The sequence below is a fragment of the Monopterus albus genome, unplaced genomic scaffold, assembly GCF_001952655.1.
Source record: "Monopterus albus unplaced genomic scaffold, M_albus_1.0 scaffold29.1, whole genome shotgun sequence".
Classification (NCBI taxonomy): Eukaryota; Metazoa; Chordata; class Actinopteri; order Synbranchiformes; family Synbranchidae; genus Monopterus; species Monopterus albus.
This window is the reverse complement of record NW_018127909.1, coordinates 3,921,784-3,948,807: the sequence shown is the minus strand read 5'-3', so window position 1 is coordinate 3,948,807 and position 27,024 is coordinate 3,921,784. Positions and strand designations below refer to the sequence as shown.

At 43.0% G+C, this 27,024-nt stretch overlaps 1 protein-coding gene across 1 annotated transcript in view; it reads left to right on the top strand.

Moving 5' to 3' along the window:
- Positions 1-26,015, top strand: part of LOC109958009 (B-cell lymphoma/leukemia 11A-like) — a 38,273-nt gene extending 12,258 nt beyond the window's left edge. The window contains exon 3 of the mRNA XM_020596309.1: positions 20,736-26,015. Within this exon, the coding sequence (XP_020451965.1) occupies positions 20,736-22,726 (1,991 nt within the window). The 3' untranslated portion in view covers positions 22,727-26,015. The remainder of the gene's footprint in view (positions 1-20,735) is intronic.
- The last annotated feature ends 1,009 nt before the right edge of the window (positions 26,016-27,024 follow it).

Below are 27,024 nucleotides of genomic sequence, written 5' to 3'. Positions count from 1 at the left end.
CACACACACACACACACACACACACACACGCACGGATGCACACTTCCCTAGTACCTGCCGACTGTGGATGGAATGCCACCATGGTTCTTTTTTGTCCAGAGGCGAAAGAGGACATGTCTCTGGTTCACCTATGTCAGAACCAGTTCAGACCGGTTATCCAGCCAGGTCGAAGGAGGCAGACGGACAGGCCTCAGCCCTCCTCTGTCTCTCTCTCTCTTGCACGCGCGCCCGCTCTCTTTTTCTTCTCTCTCCAGCTCACCTCCTCTCATCCTCCTCCTCTCTTTCCAGGCTTTAGAGGAGGAAACAGAGAGAACCTCTAACCTGAGGGCACAGGACAATGCAGAGAGGAGAAAAAAGAAGTGAGGGAGCGTGGGAACAAAGTAGAGACGAATGGCTCCAGTTGTAAACAGGGTGGGAAGAGGAGGGAAAAGTGTTTGGTTGTTGTTGGTGCTCTCTTCTTGATGGGGCAACATGAACTTAACACCGCTGCTGCTATTGTGTACCGGAAACATTACAGCAAACATGAGAGTGGTGAAAACTGGGAGAGAGAATTTGATATGGAAGACGTACATAATGTTCTGTTGTGCTATGTGGGCGAGAAACTGTGTCAGCTTTACATGCAGAAATGTATCCATGGGTCCATATATTATATACTGTGTGTGGCAATAAATAGCAATAGTGTCAGTCTGCCTAAGATATATGGGTGCAGATCCTCTCCTAATTACGAGTCAGATGTGTCCCTTTCTTGCACACAGCTCACACACGAACCCTGCCTCAAGATGGCAGATCAGAAAGCTCTGTCATATCGTCCAAGGAATTCAAGGAATCAAGGGTTTATCACTGCATGACTGGAGAATTGATTTTTTAATCGATTTGCTGAAAAGTGTGAAACATCTCTGAAAGGTTGTATGTGTGCTCTTTCCCTCTGTCTTTTTCTGTCCTCACTCTGGGCCCTGTGGCCTGAGAATATGTCAAATGGACACTAGATTAAAAAACTTCCAGTAGAGCCACATAGACCATGGTTAATTTTGTCACATCTATCTCCATATTAACAGATTTCTTTGATTCTTTAAGGTTTGGTACAAGTTTATGAGTGGAAATGAGTGACAAAATGTATAAACCTCTTCTCATTTGTATCCTGGAAAGAGAAAGGCGTTAAATTTCAAAAGTTGGTGCTGAACACTTTGTCAGATGTGATGTTGAATCTAAGCACAGTTGTGTTACAATCAGTCAATCAATGAATCAATCAATCATCTTTATTCACCAAGCATGCAAGGAATTTGTCTTGGTGTTTGCCCCCACTCAGCAAATAAAGGACAACGCAAACACACACTAGATTGCAGACAATCAAATGAATTTATCAGGAAAAAGAAAAGCAGGATGAAAACCACTGCAATATACAAAAAGTAGACAATGGTGCAATTAAAACCGATATATAAATCAAAATCCAAGATAACAGTTACAACGAGGAAATAAAAGAATAAAATAGGAACACTCCACAAAATGATTGAGATAATAAAATCACCAAAAATAGAAGCGACTTTAATGTCTTAAAACAGGAAATATTTAAATGCCAAGGAGTTGCTGTTTAGTAGTCAGATAGCTTCAGGATACGTGCTATTCTTAAGCTGTTCAGTTTTAAATTTGAGTTGTCTGGGACTTCTCCCAGAGGGAGTACAATCACCACTATAAAGGGAGTATAACAGTGGTCATCGACAGCAACCCTGTGGGGCTCCTGTGTTAACTCTTAGTGGTTTCGTTAGTTGCTGTGTGCAGCTTATAAAAAGGTTTCTCAGTGATAAAGCAGCTAAAAGCAGATCTATAAAAAGAATGGAAGCATATGTATGTGTGAGGTGACTAATGTTTTAACACATTATAGAGACACTACATCATCCACCGATCTATTCCCTTGATAAGCAAACTGATTTGGGTCGAGCTGAGCGCTAGATAGAAACTCTTGAACTAGTTTCTCAAACACCTTTATAAATGAAATGAGTGCCACGGGTCTATAATCATTAAAACATGAATCATTAGATGTTTTAGCAATAGGTAAAATGACCAGCCCAGTGGTATAAGGTGGCAGCAGAGACAAGGTCTGGTCCTGCATCTTTCCCCATTTTCAATTTCTGTGGTTGCTGTTTAACTTTATATTCCTCTATAGCAAAGAGTTGTGGAAGGTACAGTATGTAGCAGGCCTTTCCACAGGTGTCACCGAACTACTATTGGCCTTTAATCTGCAGGAAAATTCGTTTAATTTGTTAGGGACTTCAGGGTCTGCATCCAATATATCATTTGTTTTCTTAAAATCCGTAATCTTCTGCAGACACCGCCATACCACTCTACTGTTTATACAGTGTAATTTAGCCTCTTTGCTATATAAGCTAATATTGCTTTTTACCTAGCTGAACTGCTTTGCCAAATTCATATAGACTTGCTTTATATTTGTCTTTGTAGATCTTGTGTGTCTCTTAGACGCAAAATATAAAAATTCATCTCACACATGCTACAGAGCAAACATAGTTAATGTAGGTTTGAGTCTTTGTGTGCATGTGTTTATGTGCGTCTCCTTGTTAATGCAATGCAGTCCCATTTACATGTACTGTATTTCATATATGCTCACATTAATTTGTTATTCATTAAAAAGGTTCTTCTGTTCATCTTCCCCTTGTCTTCCAGCCTTCCAGCTCATGCTCAGAAACATGTTTTCTTTCCCAAAACTCTTGCATTACTACTTTGCTGCCAAAACCAACTATATATCTCATTTTTGTGTGTGTGTGTGTGTATGCACATGTGTGATCATGGCTGTTCTTATAATGCACCTCTGCAAATTTGCATACGTATTTGTGCAGATTGTATGAGAAGAGCACTCACACTTAGAGCAGTTGGATGGGGAGGGTGATGGGGGCTGTTGTGTATGATGTGTATGGTTTATGTGTGTATGTGTGTGATGGTGGTGGTGGTGGGGGGACCCCCTTTCAACACACACACACACAAAGCCAGCCACTACTCCCAGATGGTAGTCTGCTCTCTTCGGCCATTTGTCTGGTGTGCATGTGTGTGTATGTGTTTATGGACAGAGAGATACAAAGACGGAGAGAGAGTGTGTGTGCATGAAATGCAGACTGAGGATGTGGACAGAGGGGCACAGTGCGTGTGTGTATGCATGCACATATTAGACTTTATGGACTTTCATATATCATCCCTTGGATGGCTCTGAATGACATGACTAAAAGCAGCTTAGTGTGGTCTGCCACAGTGTCTGTGCTTTGATCTAAATGCATTAGAATACATAATGCAAGACAGACAAAGAAAGAGAGTATGAACTAAAAGATGGAGACGGCGTGGGGGTGGGGGGTGGGTGATCGGGGCAGAGGTAGGGATTGGCAATTCTTTCTCTTGGCATTGTTGACCTACTCTAGAGATGTCCTGAGCATCTGGGTAAGGGGTCGACATTAAAGACCATGAGTCTGGAGGATCCTTGGCCTTGTCATGACGTGAAATTTTGCATGATGGTTGGACTGTCTGTTGCTACAGCATAGAGCATGGATCAGGCTGCATATTTCTGTCCGAACCCAGCCTGTAGCCAAGAGTGTGGTCTCCGAACCTGATACAGACCCAACAAGCTTATAGTATATCATGTCTGAACCTGACCTGAGGCTGATGCAGTTGAGTGTTTTCCCCTTTACATGAAGCAGACGTTTGAGTGCTCCAGCCACATAGCCTAAAGTTTGACCTACGTTTGTCCAAACATGACCCAGACCTGAATATAATTTCTAAACTTCTCTCTGAACACTGCCTGAGCCCGATGGGACTTGACGAGACCCGAGGGTATCTGCATCATTTGTGCTGTTCAATCACAAGTGTCTTTCAGATGTCAGGTGAAAAGTCTTCCACTTTGGAAATAGCTCTCAGAGCTTAAGAGCCCTGATATTCAATATAAAACCCTGCCTAAGGGTTCTGTCTAAATCCTGTGTCCCCCTGGGGCTGTATGTTAAAACAGGCCTGCACTGTGTTAAGAAGGGGCTATCTGTTTGGTTGGACACACTCCAGCTTCTCTGACCTTGATGTTTGTTTTCCTTGTATCCCCAGACATAAACGTGGCTCTCGCATCCAGACACACAGTCAGATAGGAAGTTATCCTCTCTGATGTCTTTCTCTTAAATCTGGCTCCTTGGTGAACACAGGGGCAGCTGTACTGGGTTTGAAAATGTTTGTGTGCATGAAAGTTGTGTGAACCCAGATTGTGTGTAAATTTTTCAGCATACATTTCTTCACCCCACTCCCCCATCCCTGGCCCTTCTATTCGATCATACCTGTCAGACTGGTTCCCTCTTACTTTTATTAAAGCGAAACCCTTCTCCTTTTTTCTTGACCAGGTAGTATTTTGTTATCAGACAAGAAACCAGACTCCCTTATGACAACCCTTTGCCCCATAGTTCAAAGTGCCAAGATAACTGTTCTCTATTTATACCTTTATTGAGGCAAGCCCTTCTCTGCCAGTGAGCAGTCTGGCAGGGAGTGCTTTCCATGCTGGACATGCCCTGTTCTCCCCAGGCTCTGGTACTGCTGTGGTCTGCCAAGTTGCAGGGCCAGATTGCTTGTAATAGGGCTGCCATTTCCCTCTCATCATCTGTCAGCACTCTGGATCCAACTACAGGGTCCAAAGAGAGCTACCACTCTCCAATTAAAAAGGTTAATTTGCCCTCGCCCATCTCTTCCGCCTCCCCCCTCTGTAGACTGATATGTCTTCATTGGCAGTTATTTGTGCTTCTGTTTTATGCTTTCTGTCTTGTTCTTTTATTTTAGTTTCCTTTTGCAAACACTGTGTTACATGGAAAACACAAATATTTAACACTGTGGGAAGTATTCACTTTCCTGTGTGAGTTAGATGAGAACATTGATGCCACTTCTGTATCTGTACTATAGAGCCATAGCCAGCAGCCAGTTAGCTTATCTTAGCACAGTTAAACAGCTGACTTGTACCCCTGTCATTACTGTGAGGTTGCCAGACAGCCACTATTGTTTTCTTCACTTCAGTTTGTTTTGTATTAATTAAACAAACAAAACAAAGTATTAATCATCAGCCCTTTTCAGACATGCAATGGAACCTGAAATTATCTAGACATTACCCGGAGGAGCTGTATGTGAGAATGCAACTGTTCAAGTCAGTTGACCTGGACTTTAAGTGGACTTTACCCTGCTAGTTCCCTAGAACAAAGTCTGCTTAAAGTCTGAGTGAGCTACAGTGAGCCCATGTGAGAATATAGTGTAGAGTATTCACAGTGAGCTAGTGGACATGTTGATGACATTCTACCATGTAACTGGAGTGAAACCAGAAGAATACAAACATCAGATGGTGAAGGGAAATAGTAATTTACCATGAAGATGCCAACAAAAATACATCTGAATGGAGACACCACAATATTCAGGAACACCTGTCGTTAAAAGCTGGCACCAGAGTACCTGTAATTTTACTTACAGGAAGAGACTCACTTTTCGGTGAGCAAATAACAAACTGGCATAAACCAAACAAAATATTTTCAGTACATGAGAATGCGTCTTACAAGGACTATCCCCTGTTGTTTTATACATGTGTGAAAGGGCAAGTCAGGACAAAGTCCAGACCTGATGGCACAGATGTTGTCTGGAGTTCATGTGTGAAAATGGCTACTGAGCTTCAGGGGTGGTTGGTGGATGTTGATACTTTTGGACAGAGCCAAGCTAGCCGTTCCCTCTTTTCAAGCTTGATGCTAAGCTAAGATAACCAGCTGCTGGTTATACATACTGTATCTTCATATTTACTGTACAGACATGAGAATGGTTATCAGTCTTGTCATGCCACTCTTGGCAAGAAAACAGTTAAGTACACTTCCCAAATTATTGAACTATTCTTCTAAAATTGGTTGTTGTCATTCATTTGCTCTTAGACACAGAGTTTCTTGTGCTTCTGATATAGCTAGAAGTAGTACAACCAATAATATGCAGTAAAGCCTAACACTTACATACATAGTTTCCACTTTTCTCAAAAGAATTGGTACGTTATCCTAGTTACTGTATATTGAACAGTGACTACAGGATACGATCCTACTCTGACCAAAAAAAAATCACTTAATTTAACTACAAAGACTGTCTTTTGTAAAACTCCCATCACCTCTAAAAATGCTTTTGCTTTGCAAAGATGGCACTCATTCACATTCTCAGCAAGTAGCAAAAACATATATGGCATTACAGTAATTATAGTAATTAGGTGAATTTAACAGTGAAAAGAAAAAGAACTAAAATACAGACCTTGCTAGACTATGAGAAAGGTTGTCTTTTCATTTATGTGGTGGCCATACTTCATTGTCATTATCCTCACACAGTGGTGTCAGTCTCTTAAGCCTAAGCCAAAGAGGATGAGCGGTGTGCAAGTGAGACCCGCTCCTGTGGGATATATAGTCAAAAGCCTACTTTAGTCATGTGTGATCTGCCCCATTCAGAGTAAGTGGAGAGCTGGTGTGTTACAGCTCTGTGTTTCTCCATCTTTGCTTGGTGCTTTTCTATATTTTCTCAGTTCCCTCAGCCCCCTACTACTCCTCACCCCTGCCATCTTACTATATGAGACATTGAAGAACAAGGGCCTCTTGCACCTCTTCTTCCTCCTGTTATTTTTTCTGTTTTTGCCTTATGAAACAGCAGTGGCATCACAGGGCAAAATAGCCCCTTCTCTTCCAACCACTCCCACGTCTTCTTCTCAGTTTATCTGAACAAAATGTATGTGGATGTACAATATGTGGACATGTTCCTTTGTGAACCAAGAGCCCAGGAAGGAAGCTGCCTCTAACTGCTGCCTGTACTGCTGCTTTTTAACAGTTAGCTCATCAGTAAGGTCCATCCTTGAGTCAGACTAACATGCTCAGCAAAATGTTGTGGGCATTTGTTGTGTTTACTTTTGGGTATCTGGGTCATTAGGAGCAAGATATTGAGATATAGCATTTGGTTTTAAAGGTAATGGTGGGCATTATTTTTAGCTTGTGTAATTATGGTTTAGATCCTATTTGACTTTGGGCTGTTTTAGGTTTTCAGCAAAAGTAACTTGGCATGCCTTTGTCCAGAGTTTACAGGATATATATATATTCTTATGAAGCAGTTAAACACAATTATTGTCCATAATAAAAGCAGCAAGTGAAGAAGAGTGATGAATTTTCAGCAATTAAATTTCATTTTTATGAGCATCTTTGATTTTTTTTTTAATGAAAAGAAGCTCAATGAGCATCGGCTCTTATCTTATCACACACGGTATGTGTCCAAGTCTGAGGGTGTGGGAAACTAATAGCAAACAAATGAACACAAAATACAGGCTCAGTCAAACGATTACTTTACCTTAACAAATCAGTTGTAGCAGCTGTGTCTTCATCTGCTGTTAAGTATAGTGGCATACTAAATGAAATTGGGGGTCACTCTTGGTAGTTTTAGTGATTAACATAAGCTAATGACTTGGAAGGGTGAACAGGAGGTGGAGATAAAAGGGGGTAGAGATGGAGGGAAGAAGGGGGATGTTGTCTGGCTCCGTCACCTGCCATTAAGGGCATGCCCTTGGACTGTGAGAGCAGGCCGGTTTCCCATGCACCGGCGGCACAGGCAAACCCTCTTTGGTTACACAAAATGTCTGCCTGCATGGCCACAGATAAAGATATTATTAGCGTTATTTTGCCTCAGCTATCTGAGAGCATGGTGCTTTTAGGCCCTCTTGTTTGAGTTGCTGACAGACACTTGAGTTTCTCCGGCAGATTAAATGAAATTTTAGCAGCTTTTTCTTGGGGCCAGGCCATAAAACCACACAAAGGAAGCAGCTGCCACTAATGTAATCTAGAATGGGGTGCTGCAGTGTAAAGCTGTCCACGGCTCTTTTGTTTTTCCCTTCTACTCCTCTCCATGCTTTTTACACCATTCTTGACAACCTTCAACTACACCCCTTACTCTTCAGATAATATCCTTGTTTTTTCACTGCCCTTAATTCCTCTTTTTATCAGCTACCCCTCTGCGTGCTGCAAAGGTGATGAAACTGGACTCTAGCAATAAAAGCCATGTGTTTTAAGAGCAAACATATCTTTTTATGTCTTTATATATCTATAGAGCAGTGTCAAAGGTACATGAGAGGCTGCCTCTAAAGTATTTTCAGACAGTTTTCCCTCCTGGGATTTTCTGTAGGCCTACACTATATCAGCTGGACATGTATGGAATGAGCATTTACAGTTTGACTTTGTGCAAACCCACAGTTCATTTCTCAGAATGCAACACAAGCTGTCTGCAGGGGTCGATGCCCTTGTGACCTCTGCATCAGTCAAAGGTTGTCGGCCACTCTCAAAATGACAGGGTAGATCTTAAGAGCCTGGGTTCATGTTAGCAGGGAGTGGAGTTCATTCCTGTCAAGGCTATCATTGTACACGTGACATGAAAAAGAAAACGAAGGAAGGAGAGACAGAAACTCCAGGAATGTACCAATTCTTCCAGTTATGAAAGCTGTTTTTTAATTACATTGTGTAATTATGTGGAGTCGCATTAGCGCAGCAAAACTTTGGCACATTGGTGATGATTTACACTGAGACTCCACTGTTGCCATCTAAATGAAGTTTTATAGTCTAGTAGAGAAGCAATGGCACAAACATCTGGCCCATAAATCTATGGTGGTGCTGCAGAGTGCAGCCTGAGAATCTAGCTCTACCCATCCCCCGATCAGTCATTAATCCAATTTTCATACTTCCACACTGACTTACACTATATTGCCAAAAGTATTCGCTTGTCTGCCTTCACATGCAAATGAACTTGAGTAACAACCAATTCTTAACCCATAGGGTTTAATATGATGTTGTCCCACCCTTTGCAGGTATAACAGCTTCAACTCTTCCGAGAAGGCTGTCCACAAGGTTTAGGAGTGTGTTAATGGGAATTTTTGACCATTCTTCCAGAAGCGCATTTGTGAAGTCAGACACTGATGTTGGATGAGAAGGCCTGGATCACAGTCTCCGCTCTAATTCATCCCAAAGGTGTTCTGTTGAGTTGAGGTCGGGACTCTGTGCAGGCCAGTCAAGTTCTTCCACACCAAACTCACCCATCCATGTCTTTATAGACCTTGGTGCGCAGTCACGTTGGATCAGGAAGGGGCCATCCCCAAACTGTTCCCACAAAGTTGGGAGCATGAAATTGTCCAAAATGTCTTGGTATGCTGAAGCACTAAGAGTTCCTTTCACTGGAACTAACAGGCCAAGCCCAGCTCCTGAAAGACAACCCCACATCATAATCCCCCCTCCACCAAACTTTACACTTGGCACAGTGCAGTCAGACAAGTACCGTTCTCCTGGCAACTGCCAAACCCAGACTTGTCCATGGGATTGCCAGACAGAGAAGCGTGATTCATCACTGCAGAGAACAGGTCTCCACTGCTCTAGAGTCCAGTGGCAGCGTGCTTTACACCGCTGTATTTGACGCTTTGCTTTGCACTTGGTGATGTAAGGCTTGGATGCAGCTGCTCGACCATGGAACCCAATTCCATGAAGCTCTCTACACACTGTTCTTGAGCTAATGTGAAGGCCACATGAGGTTTGGAGGTCTGTAGCTATTGACTCTGCAGAAAGTTGACGACCGACCTCTGTGCACTATGCGTCTCTGCATCCGCTGACCCCGTTCTGTGATTTTACGTGGCCTACCACTTCGTGGCTGAGTGCTGTCATTCCCAATCCCTTCCACTTTGTTATAATACCACTAACAGTTGACTGTGGAATATTTAGTAGCAAGGAAATTTCACGACTGGACTTTTTGCACAGGTGGCATCCTATCACGGTGCCATGCTAGAGTTCACTGAGCTCCTGAGAGTGACCCATTCTTTCACAAATGTTTGATGTTGATGTTTCACAAATTGTAGAAGCGATCTGCATGCCCAGGTGCTTGATTATATACACCTGGAACCATGGAAGTGATTGGAACACCTGAATTCAATGATTTGGTTTAGGTTGGACGATTTGTTGCACTAGAACATGTAGCCAAACAAAGTTGTCACAATATGTTAAACTGTAGTGAAGCTTATTTTTATAAGCATTTAATAGTACAGTAGTACTTTCCAATGCAAAGCTTACCAGTTAACCAACAGTATTTACTGTAAATAATGTACCTACCATACTGTAGAACATGACCCGTGTGACCTTTTCAGTGGCACACTTACCACAACTTTTTTGTCATGTCATAACAATCCTATGCTCAATGTGGCTGTTGCACCGACAAGTGTATCGGACATTTGTTGTCAGGAAACAGTCATAAACACAAGGTTACAATTTTGCAATCAATATTTTTTTAATAGGTTTAGGAAAAAAGATACTTTGTTACGATTAGAAAAGATCATGGTGTTGCATGTAAATAACCTTCATCACCATGGTTATATTAATAAATATGTGGTTAAGGTTGTGGAACAGTCGTGGATAAAAAAACAATGTTCCACTTAGGAATCTGGCACTAATTTCCTGCAGAAAGTCCTATGTTGCTTGACCGATCCATCCACCCCAACCTCTTCCTAATGTAGAATTTGTCCCTAACTTCCTCCTTCGCCTGTGTCATAATTACTCACTAGAGGTTGCGTATCTATAACGCCTAAGTGTTGGTTGTAATAACGTGCTGGCACAAACAACCCCGTGGACAAATTTTTTTTTTACAGGAGGACAGTCTCTTCTTGTGAATGTAAATGTGTGAGTATTGCATCATGTCTGTGAACTGGTTCTATGTGTGTTTAAGTACTTCTTGCTGCTGGTACATGCATTCAGACTGTATGGACCCTTTCTGTGCAGAAATGACGGCTTGGATGCGAACCAACCAGCCAGTCAGTCATTCTGTGCATGCATATGTCCTGTCCTGCAGCTATCTTTGAATAAGTCCTTCTGTCACCAAAGGTAGAATGGCTTTTTCCACATATCCTGTCCATTAATGCTTTCTGAGGTCTAAAAGCTCAATTTGTGTTTCTCTCAGATACTTTGACTATATCCTGAAGGTACAAGGTTGTTGCTTTTTTGTGGATTCCTTGACCTTTGCTGATCCACTGAAGAAGTTTGTACATGTTACCACAGCCTTTTGTCTCTGTTTTTACCTCACTGTCTCTTATTAGCTCCATCTCATGTATGTCTCCTTGGTTACCTTTGCTTTTGATATACAGTCCTCAAAAAAGCAGAAGGGTTTGATGGGGTGTAGCACATGTGCACACTTACATACACACCAACATCACACGTTTACATAAACCTGTATACCCAACAGAAATAGCTCTTGCTCCCCTTTTACCACCCTTTCATGCTCCTCTGCTCCACTCTTCTTCCTTTTCTCCTCAGGCCTCTCCACTATAGCCCTCCTTATGAACATAGTGATCTATAGGAGCCCTAGACCCAGACAGATTTTTGGCATGGCCGTGCAGGTAGTATTCCAGCATGGTTTGAGATCTTAGGGCCCTATCCTAGTTAAAAGCTTGATTTATACTCTACAGCTGGGCACAAGGGAACCTACAGGTTGGCTACTTTAATTAATATCATGCTTGCTACTACTTGGATTTATGCGTGTTCCTGACACACCACCAGGGAGAATAAACAAAAAGGTCCACAGTCTGTATTTTTAACAGGCCGGTGATGGTGTCGGTGTGCACAGGATGTAACTGAAAAGACACAGGTAGCTGTGCTAAACATAATTTTAAATGATTCTTACAAGGATTTACAGTGCCAACTTAAATGTACCCCTGATATAAATGCAGGATTTGCTTTTAGGCACTTGGTGTTAATTTTCTGGGCTGCACTAGGTCTTGTTTTCCATATTTTCACCTGCCTATCTTTCACTGGATGATCAGACCACGCGCCTTCAATTAGTAGGCACGAATCTGGTACAGCAAGTCTCGGAGATGAACAATTGTGTGGAGTGTGGCCTGCCATTGCCAAGCATATGGTGCATCCACCTTACAGACTGTTTTTGATGGTAAATCTAGGTATTAACTGGCTGCTGTGATAGACTAGCGACCTGTCCAGGGTGTACCCCGGCTCTCGCCCAGTGTCAGGCTACCCCGCAACCCTAATCAGGAATAAGCCATATAGATAATAGGTGGATGGATGGATTAAGTGGCTGCCTTCAGCCTGTTTTAACCCCTCAGTTTTTTTGTGGGTAGAGTCTTGTACTCACTCTAAAATACAAGTCTTAGCAGCATAATGTTCGGTTTTAGCATTAGACAGGTGAACACAGAAGGAAACATTTGTAGGATATTTGACCACTTTCTCACTCTGCTACGTCTCTTCCTGCTTCTGTCAGAATGTCTTAAAGGGGCCGAATTAGGGCTGAACAGGAGGCCATTTTGCAATTTTAATCAGGATTTGGAGAACGTATGAGTTGAGAAATGGCCCTGCACTCTTTTCTCCTCAATGAATTAATAATGGGACAGGGAATGGAGGGATAGATGAATGGATACTGGTAGGTTTGGGGATTGAGGTCTCACTGTTGGTGGCCGTGTCCTTATTAGAGGACCAGGGACCGTCATGTCTTAGACTTGATCAGTCATGACATTGCATTGAATATAACTTAATGAAATAAGGATGTGTGATTCCAACATAAAAACCCACTATGGGTTTTCATCCAAAGTCCAGACTTCTGTTCTGCGGTCACCACTTAACTCTCCCTACTTCCTACTTCTCCATTTTTAAGGAAAATGGGCTTGTGGGCTATTGCTGACCCTGAGATACCGTTTGATCTAAAGAGTCCCTATTGATGCTTCCTTAACCACTTGACCACCATGTGCACAGTCACACACACCAGATGGAATGCGTGTTAAACCCTCAGTCTCCAATGCTCAGGGCCACGGGACACTCCAACACACTGGCCCTCTTGTTTTAAAGTGCCATGTCCCTCCACAACACCTTGAGGCCAGAATGCATAACGAGCTGCTATGGTTGGCCCAAGCTCACATGCCCTGGCCCTCTCACCCTGAGGTGGTAGAACAGGGTGAAAAATAACTACATGTTTAAAACAGCCCTTGTTCACTTGTATCTAAAGGATGGCTCATGCCTGAGAGCTTCTGGAGCAACTGTGAGCATGTTCAGGAACAAACAACTGAAGTCAACATTAGTGGCAGCTTTGTGACTGTTCCCAACTTCTGCTTCACCACCAGGGCGTGAAAATGTGGTATTTTACTTGTGATCCAAGTACATCTGGAACCTCATGATGCATAGACCCATAAACCCTTGGTACTGCCCCACAGCGATTTAAATATTGTTTTGCAAAAATGCTGTTTTCCCCTCCCTCTTTTTGGGGATGGATTATGAAATGTGTCACCAAATGAGTGGGTGGAGAAGATGAGAGGTGTGTTGTGGCACAGGTGTTTTATGGCCTCCTTTTGGGAGAGACTTAGAAAATCTATTTGTGTGTGAATTGCAGTGTTTGTGTGTGTTACTGGGTGTTTTAGAGGTAAAAGAAAAAGGGTGAGGGAGAAACTGGCTTGATTTGTGTAATTGGGAAAGACAGACCCACTTTAACCTCTTTCAGAACTGACATCAGAGCGTGTTAAGAAAATAGTGGGATGAAAGGAGGAGCAACGAAGGAACATGCAGGCTGCATGAGGGACAGAGAACAAGAGGGAGAGGGAATGACTATCCTCCAGACACTGAAGTGTTTACTTGCTCCAGACAGACTTTGTGTGTGTGTGTGTGTGTGTGTGTGTGTGTGTGTCCATCTTCCATGAGCTCAGAGATTCTCTGGCTGCAGGTCTGTGCCTGTAGATCAGGCAAAGTCTCTAACCCTCATTGTCTACTCTTTGCTGCGTTCACTCGCCGTCTTTGTCTGTTTATCTATCTTCCTAGCGCACTCTCACACTATGTTCTTGTCTTTCAGCCCTGTCACAGTCATTCAGCACAGTGGGCTCAGTAGTCCCTCCTGTGCCTGCCTTTTGTTTCATTCCTAGTTATTAATTTTTTCACCTGAAACGCCTGTATATCGCACTGTCTATGTGTGTATACAGTATGCATGCTTTGTGTCCATGTACATGTTTGTGCAAGTCCATCTAGAGTGCATACAGTGTGTATGAATCCTCATTTTGCTTCATAATGCTGTACTTTATTTAACACTCCTGCTAGTTCGCTTAAGTTGCTTTATATGCGACTATAAGGTGGGCAACATAACAATCACATCGTCATTGCACTTTTTCTTTCAGAAGATTTTTATAAGATTGTTTTTTACAGGTGGTATCGGACAGAATGAGACCATTTCTCAGGAAGGAAACCCTCGTGTTCTTTATGCACTGGACAGTGTGAACATCATTTCTGCTCAAGTGTTTTTATGCAAAATGGTTCATTTGTAGAGTTTGGAGTTGTGGAGTTTGCTTTGACAGATGTTTTGATGTTTTTTCTGCTTGATGCTTAAACCACTGACATGTTGGCATTTTGTTGCTCTGAATATTCTCCAGAAAAACTGTTGACCGTTCACTATTGTAATATGACTGAAATGTGTTCACTTTGAATCCTCATAGCTGTTTGTGCTCTTCTGTCCATCTCCCTTCATGCCTGTGAAGAATGAAGTGAGGGAAAGCGAGGAGGTCAGATATAGGGTCCTGTATGCTCCGGTGAAGCCGAATCCTGTCCTGGCACATGGTATACAGGCTCATAACGTGCCCCACTCATCCAATAGCCAGAGACGAAACAATTTTGATAGTGTGGAATGCCCTGCCCCGAGGGCCTCATCATCCTCCACTGCTTGCCTGCCTCTCTATCCTGTTTCTCTTCTCCTGATGCTATCTAGCTGGAGATTTATGCAGAAATGTGCCGCTACTCAACCTCCCCGGTCCCCCTCCATCCTTTCTGCAGGGACGTCAGCCTGTCATAAGCTGAGCTATGCAGAGATAGTGAGGCTCAGGCTGCTGGCCTCATGTCTTACGGAGGCTATCTTGTCTGTGCACTTCAAACAGGGATGATGCTTGTAAGGAAAGACAGCGGCTGCTCTTATGTGAGTGTGGCAGCCTGTATATTGAAAGGAAAAAGGAAAAAACACCCATATATTCTATTCTGTTTTATTATATTGCATTCTATTGCATTCCGTTATCTTTTATATTCTTGATCAGCCTATTTTTCCCCTAACCTGCAGTTTATTGAGACATCTTTTCTTTGACAGAACACTTTTCACATTTCCCCTCTGAAGTGCTCAGAGACTCCTCGCCCGTCTGGGATATTGCCTGAGTCCAAAAATACTCCTGCTTGATTAAGTCTTCTTATGTACCTGGATATGTGTGCTTAAACTGACACTTGGCAGTTTGCAGTTTCTTTGATTCCACTTCTTTATTTAATACGTACTCCACTCAGTGTTGGCTTTTGTTGAAGGCGGTTTCTTCCTGTGAAGCGGATCCCATCTCAGTAAATATTCTCTGCGGATGCTTACATAAGCAATGGTCCATTTAATTAGACTGGTTAAGCTTAGAAGCCTAGAGGTCTTTTCACTGTACCATTAGACTTGGGATGAGAAACAATAGTGTGCAGTCTCCTGCCGGCACTGCTAAGCAGAGAGCATATAATGATCTGCATCAGAAACATGGCTTGCCCAGCCTAAGCTTTGCTGGACCAAGCCGCACACAAAGCTGCTCAGCTGGGCTTAGTTAGAACAGATGAATGAATGGATAGATGGAGGGACAGAGAGAGGGATGGATGGATGGAAAGGTGGGTGGATGGTCAGTTCAAACACAGTTCAGCTGAGAAAAGATCAAAGGAGTGAGGTTATACAGGGAAACAGCATAGAGTGATGCAAATTTTAAAATGGCTGTGGCACATGTTTTACATACAAATGTCCAAACACACTCATGAATACAGGCATACAGTACATGGACACAGTCATATGGTCAAACTCACTAACAACAAGCATGCATGCCCATTAAAGAAACATGCTGATCTCCCCCACATGCACACACATATACACACACATTCGCCTGTTATGTATGGTGCATGCATTCATTGGCATTCATTGTGTGGGTGCCATCTGTTCATAATGACTCCGAGATGCCTCAGTTCCACTATTGCTCTTATCAGCTTTCAGGAGATGGATAAGGGGGAAGGAAAGGTAGGAAGTGTGAAGGTCTGATGGGAGACAAAGCCACAGCCAGCAGATTACTTTAGACTGGACACAGGCCCTCAAAGACCACCATGTATCTTTATCTGGAGATCTTCCTCCTACACTTACTTTTCCATGCCAGCTTGGCTTTTCTTCTCCCAGCCTACCTCTCTCTTTCCCCATCTTTTGCTCTGTAAGCTTTTAGTTCTTTCTTTTTCTCCCTGCCTCTGTATATGCCTCTTAAAGTTTTTCTTTCTCTCTGTAGTGGTTAGTGGTCTTTTTTTTTCATTTGTGTAATGCGTGGTTCCAACACCAGCGAGCTGGTCCACCTCAGATTTGTAAAAGACAGGGATTTAGGCCTCTTCTATTCCCTGGCTGGCTTTCTGTTTAGTAAACCCTATTTCCTGCATCCGGCTTTGTCTCAGGAACAAGTGTTGGTCAAACAAGCCTTTTGTCTGTGGCCAGTGGCTCAGCGCACCACAACCAGTCTGGTCCAGGACAAAGAAGTGAGTGTACGAGCCCGGGTGTGTGTGTGGCTGTGGCAGAGAAACAGACAAACAGAGAAAGACTGAGAAGTAAGAAGGAAGGTCAAGTCCAGCCAGCTGGACCTCACAAATATGAATGGATGCTGAGATAGATAAAGCGTCTTAGGGTGATAATATTAATGAGACACAACACCCATATAACATAATAAACTTTTACTCGCTGAAGCCACTGATGAATGCATGAATGAATGTTTTTTGAGTGAAGATATTTTTTGCTACGCATTTGTCAGGTAAGTCACCTGAAAGTCATGTACAAGAGAGTATATTTCAAAAATGCAAGACACTGAAGAGGAGCTCTAATGGGAGCCTCCACTATTCCCCCACCTTCATTCTCATCATCTCTACTGCTTCACCCTTCACCTCTGTCCAATCCCTGACTGTGAATACCCTAATGACATAAACAGAGTAGTAATCACATTAACGCCAGTTACGGCTGAGGCGCTCTTAAGAGGCACTGTATTGACATCCCCTGTCTTCCCAAGGCACTCACTCCAACACCTATAAACACTTATGAATATTGGCAAAGACCTGCTATTAGCATAATCACTTTTCAGGTGTATGCGTGTATGTGTATGTGTGTGTGAGTGCTCCCTGGGCGACTAATAACTTTGGGAAATTGTGGTGACATGCTGCATCCCCTTGTGTCTCCTGTCTCTCTGCCTTCCTCCTTCTTTTGGAAGACCTGCAAACTAATCCTGTTAGCTCGTTGCTCCATTAGCTAAATGACCAATATCAATGAGAACTGCATGGTCACACCAGGACGGCCTGGGCCCACCATCAGGGTTGGTCAAGGACAAAACAAACAAACAAAAAAGGAGGCCAAACCAAGTCTGCTAACTTTTGGATGTATGGTTAGAAAGTTTAAGGGAGTATGCAGATTGGTGACGGGAGGAAGAGACAGTTTTCTTAACGCATCATTAACCTGTCAACACCGGGTCAAGTTCATGGTTGTCTTGGCGTCTGTTGGTTTGTTTGTTTGTGTTTGGGCTGATAAGATAAAGGGAGAAGTGGGTGGTATGGTCTCCCTGCGTAAGTGTGTGTGGTGATTGAAAGAGAGACTAGGTTTGGGGGTTGGGTCACTAACAATAGAGCAATCTGCATGAGCAAAGTGTACATGGTGCCCCAGCCTCCTCGTGTGCATTGCTTTGTCTGGATGCACTGTTGTCTGGGACGCTGCTGTGAGCTTGGTGTTTGCAGCTAAAGGCCACCATATCTGCGGTTTAAGACGCCATAATTTTCCTTCTGCCCTTGCATCAGTCGACCTTGTGCTTTTTGAATGAGCCCTGGATCATATTTTCTGCCAGATAACAGTGCACTATGTCTGTTAGACACCCTAATAGCCTCCTTCTGCTTTGTGTTGCAGTGCGCTGAAATGGCTTTGAAGGAGTTATCAGCCTTTTTCTCTTCCTTTGACTGCATCTCTCTCATCTGCTCTGCCTCTGTATTTCTCTCTATTACTTTATAGTTTTCTTCATTCTGATTGTTGTTATTCTCTGTTCCTGATTCTCCTGTCCTTTTTTACTTCTTCTGTGCTTTCTATCCTTTCTCCCGCAAAGTCGCCATGGCAGCTGAAGGGTTGTCAGTGTGTTTTTTTTTCCCCTCTGCTGATCCTATTTCAAAGGGACCAGGAGATCCAGCATTAGCCCCAGCTCTCCTGTTCTCCAACCCTAACTCGCCACAGCCTTACTGAAGGGGGGGAAAGAGAGATGGAGAGTAAGAGGGAGCACTTTTTTATTCCATTAGAGGACAGGCTCATTTATAAGATCATCCTTCCTCTCTTGCACAGTTCTTTGCTCTTTTATACAAAAAAAAAAAAAAAAAATCCTTCAAGGCCATCAAACACCTTGTCAGAATGTTTTTCTCCCTTTGAATAACTGTCCTTCCATCCCTTTGAGGACAGCTATTAAGGACAATAGTGGGGGTTTATTTAGATATCCTCTCTGCTATTGTTGTGAATAAGGGCATGTGTTGGCTTGTTGATGCCCATCAATGTGTCCACTGCCTGGATGAGATTAACAATTATCCTTGCTGCTTGTGCCATTAGCACATTTTGTCCAGTGTCCATAAATGGGCTTGTGATTGCATAGTACAAGACATGCTGTTTTTGATACCTAAAGAAATGAATTGACTACCACCTTTGAAGTGATGTGTTGTGGCTCTTGTGTCCTTCAGAAATCTAGTGGGCTGTCATTAGGAAAGTCCCCTTCACGCCGCACTTCTCTCCCTCCTTTGCTCCCTTCATTTTTCCTTGCCTCCTTACTTCACTCCCGTGATCCCTCATGGGGTTTTCTTTCCTCTGACAGAAATGGCTGTGTCTCAGAGGAGGAGATGACATTCGAACCAACCCCCCATCTCCCTCTCTTGTCCTTCACAACAAGAGAAAAAAAAATCATTTATTTTCCTCCTCATGCATATGGAGCTTCTGCTCAGACATTAGGAGCGAGTTGAGGAAAGGTGTATAGGCTGCAAATCAAAGCAAAGTGAACAGGAGAGACTAGGTTATTGCAGCCGTTTTATGAGTGATATGGCGCTTTCTGTTTCAAGCCATAAAAACACACATAATCTGGAGACGTACATATAGCCAAAGCCAATGTAATGGGCACTTTTTATTTGTGCTTATGAGAAAGGGAGCAAAAAATGTGTTTGGGCAAATGGCTTTTTTATGATGGAAAAATTCCATGTCAAAGCCCCTTGCAGGTGGCAGCAATTAACTGTAATTTTTGCAGATTGTAATGATCCATAATTTACCATATACCCCCCTTCCAACTCTTTTCAGTCAAGAGAAAGGTTTGCGTGGATATTTGATTGGGTGCACATTTTATGCCGTGTTCTGGTCTCTAAGTGAGATTGTTAAGAGGGGGCCGTGGTCACACGAGATAGAAAGGAGAACCACAAAACACTGGTCTGTTCCCTCTCTACAACATTTCTCTTAGCATCCCTCTTTTCTTTTTGCCCCCTCTTCACCCCTTTGTCTCTCAGCCACAGTGGGCTTAAAACATGCAAGACTGTTCATTCACCATCTTAGGAATTGCTCATAGTTGCAACCACACACGCTTGGCCCATCTTCCTCTCTCTGCCTCCCTTGTTCTCTGTCTCCAGCACAGCACGGCCATGGTTGTAGGTTCAGTGTCTGCAAATAACTTCAGAAAAATGCCCTCCGGTGAAAAAAGAAAAAAGGAGAAAAAAAAAAAGGATAAGAAAGCCAAAAGATGAAAGAAGGAGCACATTTGCAAGTGGCGGATGCATCTTATTTTGCATATCTCTCACTTCTGCTTTCCCCTTCTTCTCCTTTTCTATTCACCTGAGAGGATTTCACTAAATCCATAAAGCATGAAATATCAGAAATAGAAAAGTAATGCATGAAATGCATTTTCATAGGCGCCTCCCCACCCACCCACAAACACACACACACACACACACAGTTTACTCCTTTGGTTCTTTTTTGCTGTGAATGTGTTTCTTGTGATAAACGTTGGTACAGTTTATTAACATGTGACCTCTTATTTGTATTCAGTGTTAATATGCAGCATCAGATACATGTCCCACTTTAGCCTTGCTAATTCTGTAAACAAGGCATTGGAGGGGAGATGAGTGTGTTTAATGAGATTAGGCGTGCATTGTCAGGCAAATCTCAGGTCAGTGTGCGAGTGCTATTGAAAGTCAATTGTTTGAAATATTCCTCTGCCTTCTCAACTGTGTAAATTGCCTGTTCGCTGCCTGAGATATTTCTTATTATTGCTTCATGTATTCTTTTATTAAGTGTACACCCACTGGAAGCAAAGTCTGGTTTGATATTTTTCCACATGTAGTTCACATTTTCAGATTTTGTAGTAATTACAAAAATCATTTGCTCAATGTCTTAAGATTCATTTGCATTTAATCACAAAAGTAAAAGGGAACTTTAATTTTCAGTTAAAATAATTTTCAACCATTTTTCTGTCCAATCACAGTCAATTTGGCCAATAATAGCTGGTGATTTAATGCACATCAGGGCACATTTTATAGTGCTAGAAAATGACAAAATATCAGTATCACTTGTTTATCCGTAAGTGCTTACTTAAGTCCTTTACTGGGTTGATTAAATTTAGTTTCTCTCTGTGTCCCTTTTTTTGTCAGATAAAGATGAGCCCAGCAGTTACACCTGCACCACGTGCAAGCAGCCCTTCACCAGTGCCTGGTTCCTGCTCCAACATGCCCAGAACACCCATGGCTTTCGCATCTATCTGGAGAGCGAGCCTGGCAGCCCCCTCACCCCGCGTGTGGCTGCAGCTCCTGGGATGGGGGGTGACTGTGCCTCCTCCCAGCCTCCCCTCCATGCTGTCCACTTGGCTGACGGCAGTCCTTACAGTCTCCTGAGGATACCAGGCTCTGGGTCTGGCCGGGATTCAGCATCCACACCCCGGGAGGGTCGTTACCCTAGAACGCCACCGCTGTTCAGCCCACCACCACGCCATCACCTCAGTCCTGATGACCTGGCTCTGGCAACTCACCATCCTAGCGCCTTTGACAGAGTGATGAGGCTCAACTCAGTGCCACTAGAAACTCCTCCAAGCATGGACTTCTCTAGACGCCTACGTGAGCTGGCTGGGAATGCTAGCGGGGCTTCTCCGCCTCTCTCCCCTAACAGGCCAAACCCTATGCAACGGCTGCTACAGCCATTCCAGCCAGGTTCTAAACCTCCATTTTCAGCAACGCCTCCCCTCTCCACCTCTCAGTCACCTTCTGGCTCTTGCTCCACCACTAATGCCCTGTCCGGTGCAGTTCAACCAGGCACACCTCTCAAGGCAAAGTCTTGTGAGTTTTGCGGGAAGACCTTCAAGTTCCAGAGCAACCTAATTGTTCACCGGCGTAGCCACACAGGGGAAAAGCCATTCAAGTGTCACCTCTGTAATCACGCCTGCACCCAGGCCAGCAAACTGAAACGACACATGAAAACACACTGTCAGAGCAAGTCTTCGGTGCTTAATGCCAAGTCAGATGACGGCCTCTCAACCGCCAGCTCCCCTGAGCCTGGTACCAGTGAGCTGATGGGCAGTGCTGCAGATGCCCTCAAGTCAGTGGTGGACAAGTTCAAGAGTGAAAACAATGGCCTGATGCCTGAAAATGGAGAAGAGGAGGAGGAAGACGAGGATGAGGATGAGGAAGAAGAAGAAGATGAGGAGGAAGATGAGGAAGAAGAAGAGGAGGAGGGGGAGGAAGAGGAAAGTGATAGTAAGCCTGGAGTCGAAGAAGAAGAGGGAAGGAATGACTATCGCTTCAGCCTGCGGTTAGAAGGGGCCCGCCACCACCAGAACAGTGAGGCCCTGCACCCACGCCACCGAAGCTCATCCCGGGATCCTGGCGATGAGGACTCAGCCATGGAGTTAGACAGGGCACATGATGTGTCCACCACCACTATCAATGGCCTGGGATCTCTAACCAGTGACAGCCTGTCCAGGAAGCTGCGGACTGGAGGGGTCAGCCCTGGCTCCCTCAGCCCTCTGTCCAAACGCATTAAGGTGGAGAAGGACCTTGACCCTCCAACACCCACCATCCCAAACACGGAGAACGTGTACTCTCAGTGGCTAGCTGGCTACGCTGCCTCACGACAATTCAAGGACCCCTTCATCAACTTTACAGGTGGGGACTCCAGACAATCGCCTTTCGCCTCCTCATCTGAGCACTCTTCAGAGAACGGCAGTTTGCGCTTCTCCACTCCACCTGGGGAACTTGATGGGGAGCGGGCCACTTCAGGACGCAGCGGCACTGGCAGCGGTGCCAGCACTCCCCATGGGGGCAGCAGCGGGAATGGCAGGCCGAGCTCCAAGGACGGTCGCCGCAGTGACACTTGTGAATTTTGTGGCAAGGTGTTCAAGAACTGTAGCAACTTGACAGTGCACCGACGCAGTCACACCGGAGAGCGGCCGTACAAGTGTGAGCTGTGCAGCTATGCCTGCGCCCAGAGCTCAAAGCTCACCCGCCACATGAAGACCCACGGACAGATGGGCAAGGATGTGTACAAATGTGAAATCTGCCACATGCCTTTCAGTGTATACAGCACGCTGGAGAAACACATGAAGAAGTGGCACAGCGACCGCCCTCTGGCTAATGACATTAAGACTGAGTAGGCAAAGAGCAGCATGCTGGCAACTCTCTCTCAGCTCCCCTGGCTAAAAGGCAACCCTGGCTAACTAGCCGATAAGTGAGGGGAAAGGACAACAGGGTTAGACATCAATACACAGTACAGCCCTGTCATCATCCCCGACTGGAAAAAGCTGAATGCATGATCCATCACTGGGGCAATACTATTGCATCAAACGCAAAACTTTTGAGCCTTTCTATTGTGCAATAATTTACACGTTTTGTATTTTTTGTAACTGGACAGCATGCTTGGTGTGTTTTGGCTACTTAGAGAGGAACCTTGTCCTCAGTTGTTGGGTTTGGTGTTGTTGTTGATACTCTTGACTTCTTCAACATAAAAAGGTTAGTTATGGGAACCCATGCTGCACACAGTACATACTGTTTTACATATCATGTACAGTTTTGTGTTCAGACATAGTGAACAGTGTCATATTATCGAACATCAAGACAAGCAGGGTCATGCTTAAAACTGATCTATGTGAAAGAATTTCCATGCAAGACTGAGATAAGAGATTTATATTTAAGAATTGGGCTGCCTATGAAATGCTAGGCACTAGCGCCATGAAATATTTCTTTTACAAACAGCAATGAAATTAACAATATGGTGTGAAATGACAACAAAGAGTGCCTTGGATATTTTACCTGCATTAATTCATCCTGCTTTTTGCTATAAGCTTGGAGTTTCAGCTATAGACATTTTTGTGCACATATGGAATAAGCAGGTCCTTGCATCAAGCACCTGCACCACCCTGTTGTTTTGTGACTTAGCAGAGCATAAGGAACCAGCTAAACAAAAGTGAAAACAAATAATGTGTATCTCTGCTAAATCATTTATCTGCCTGATTCATGAATATTATTCTCCCGATTCTGTTTACTGGCATGTTACATGCTAAAGAGGAGTTTTACGCGTAGAGTTTTGGCTTTGTTGGGCACCATACTGAGAGGCTACTCTGACGAGTTTGTTTAACCAGTGTAAAGCTCTTAATTTTCTAGAGTGTTTATTTTCTTTGAAAATTAAAGGTTTGCAGTTTTTCCCCTTGTAAGTAGCACAGACTTGTATTTCTTCAGTGTAGCCAGCAGCAAACTGAAGACCACAAGCGGGTTTTAGTTGTTCTAAGCCAGACAGATACTGGGTGAGGGCTGGGTGGGAGTTTGAGCGGGTGTAGATGGGTAATAGTGGGTGGAGGGTCAGGGTAGCATATGTGGAGTGGGTTAACCAGGTGTCTTTACAATTCAAATGTTTATGTCCTTATAGTGCTTATTCTCTTTAATGTATTAGGTCTTAGAAACCCTTAAGTAATCTGAAACTATTATTAACTCACATTGGAAATAATATGAAATTGAAGTCCAAATCAAAAAGTCAAGGATCTGAATTTTGCAGAAATGTTCCTTTCAATTAATAGCCCCTTTCTACACAAGAGTAAAATTTTCCAGTTCTTTTGAGGTAACATGCTCTAGACCTCATTGTAGTAGTTGTATTTTTTTAAACTCCATCCTGACATTGTTGATGATATAGCACTTGTCACTCTGCCTTGAATTCTGTATCTGTCTCTCTAATCAGAGGTACAGTCGGTTGAGTATAAAATGAGGACCGGATTTCGGTCTGGGACTACCTACGTGCACTGTTTAATTTTCCCAGTTTACAGTCGGATGCTCAAGGGAAAACTTGCTCTTATGCTGACAGATTAGTGTGGTGTCATTGCTTTGCGTAAAAAAAAATTAAAAAAAATTGAACTAGAAACTGTTGCCAGCCATGTCTCCTCCTGAGAACTGAACATCAGTTTGCCTCCTGGGGGCATCAATGCAGGAACCGCCATAGAAATATCCTGCTTCATACCAACTATAGAAATATACTGCTCTTTACACAAATGTACAAATTTGATTTAAAAAAATTGTTGTTGATTTTTTTTAGGTAACACTTCAATATCTTTAGGGGAGAAACTTATTTAAAGGTTGCTTTGGTTTTGATTGATTATTGTTTTTTTTCTCTTTTCTTTCTTGGTGACATCTGGGACTTGATCACTATGTAATGAATTGTAATAAATGTGTCTCATCTTTTTTGCCTTTACTATATACAAGTCTTCAGGTTGAACAAAAATTTTCATTGGGGAGAGATTTATGATATATAAATATATAGAGAGAACTTAAAACACATAGGAAAATGCACACTCATGTAAGTTCCTATGTTCAACACACATTTATGGTCTACTTTTTCCTGTATTTAGAATGGTATTTGAAATTAATGTTCACTTAGTGTAGGCACTTATAGTATTTATGTTGGAGCCTGTATTTTTAACTGTTTTGCCTGTACTCTTTAAAGGTTTCAATGTACCCTTTTTTCTGTAGTGAAAAAAATCCCAACAAGCTGCCACCGTATATTTTCTTAATTTGGCAGGATAATATAGTGTGAATAATTTGTATGCTTGAAAATAAGTATGTTTTTGAAAAATAAAATGTTGTGGTGTTCCCCAAGGGTGAGAGGTCATATAATGGCCTTTTCAGGCAGTCCCGCTGGAGCGACCACAATGAGGTAAAAACAGGTGGCTGTACATATCTTTTTAGTTTGTTTTATATATTTTCTCTCCTGCCATTTTATATGCAGTAATACAAGCTATTGTTGGGTTTTATTGGTAGCCAACTTTTTACTGTCCTTGAACATGTACCGCCTGATAACATTCCAGCTGTTTTTGGAAAAGACCCTTTTGTCATATGCAATCAATCCAGCATCAATCTGAGAAGGTTTTTTTTTTTTTGCTACTGTCTTCTTTTCCTGTTATTATGAATTTTGTTTTTTCATTGCCAAAAGAGCCATGGTGCTTTATAATTTAAATATGGTACATCGCATATGCAAGGCATATTCTAAGCTTAACTGAAATCATAGAAAGAAAAATGTTTGGTACATGTTATCATTGCTGATAGTACTGAGGTACATTTAAGTTTCCAGCCTGATTTCATACTAGGTTCTGTGTTTCCTTTCAAGCTATTTGTTCTGAGCTGAACTTGAAGTTGACCTATGGCATTGGTCAGCATTATTTATTATGAACATTCACACACATGCTCTGTTCAGAACAGAGTCCCTGCAAAACAAATCAGCCTATTTGTCTCTCTTCTGGTAAACTGTGATAGCTTAATTTCTCTGTTTGATGACCAAAGGTCATTGACCAACATTTATGAGTTCTTACTCGACATATAGATTTTGTTATTTTTCAGTTAAAGAGATGCCACTCTATTTTCAGCTGTTGTCTGCATTATTCTCTCCACTCAGCCATTTTGTCTTGGGAAAAAAATAAATAAAAAGTATTACATACATATCTGAACTTGGTGCTTTTCTTTTTTAGTGTGGTCTGCATACTCACAGTCTAAAAATACAACATTATATAAGTCTCTTAAGAGACACACATATATAAGCACAATTTAATATGAGTTATTTTGTACACAAGTGCACTGTGAGTACATCTGTTTGGTTGCATTTCACCCAAGTGTGTTTGTATGGTTCAGCTTGAGTCAGCCGTCATGAGAGTGGAAGTTCACCACCATATCTCTGGTCTGAGGCCTTGTCAGGTCAGGCTAAGTGTCTGTGTTATATCTCTAGCCACCCTCCTGTCTCCCTGCCTTGTCCTCCATCTCTTTTTTTCTTATCACTCCATTCCATCAGCATTTGCTCTGCCTTTGTGTCTCGTTCTTCTTTTGTCTCTTTTTTTTCGAATTTACGTCTACATATCGTCCTACGTCCCGGTCTTTTTCTTTTCTTCCGACCTGTTCCTTCCCTGTTTCCTCCTCTCACTGTTGAGGCACTGGAGAACAACGTGACAGACTAATCGCTCTTCTTGTCCGAGCTCGGTGCTGTTTGCCTAGCGGGGCCAGATTAAAGTTCACAGATAGAGAGGTTCCTGCTTAGGCCAGGTGTTGACAGTTAAGATAAAGCAGAGTTGCAAGGAAGTGGGGGTGGTTGGGTGGGTGCTGGGCGTGAGGAATTGTTAGCTTGTGTGTGTTCTTGTGTATATACGCATTTATAATGTTTAGTTGCCACCCTCTGCCTTGCCCAATTTCAGTGTCAAGAGAGCAACAATGCTCTGGCCCACATATCCCACCACCAAACATCCCAAGCATAGCAGACATACTTTTCCCATAGAAGACTCCCTTGCCCTTGCCTACCATCTCCCGCTCCCTCCTCTTCCTCCTTGTGTAGACATATGTCTGTAACTCATAAAGGCAACAGTTACAGCTCTTTGATTGAAAGGAAAGTTTTCAAAAGGTTTGCCATGAGGGAGTAATGCCTGTCGTC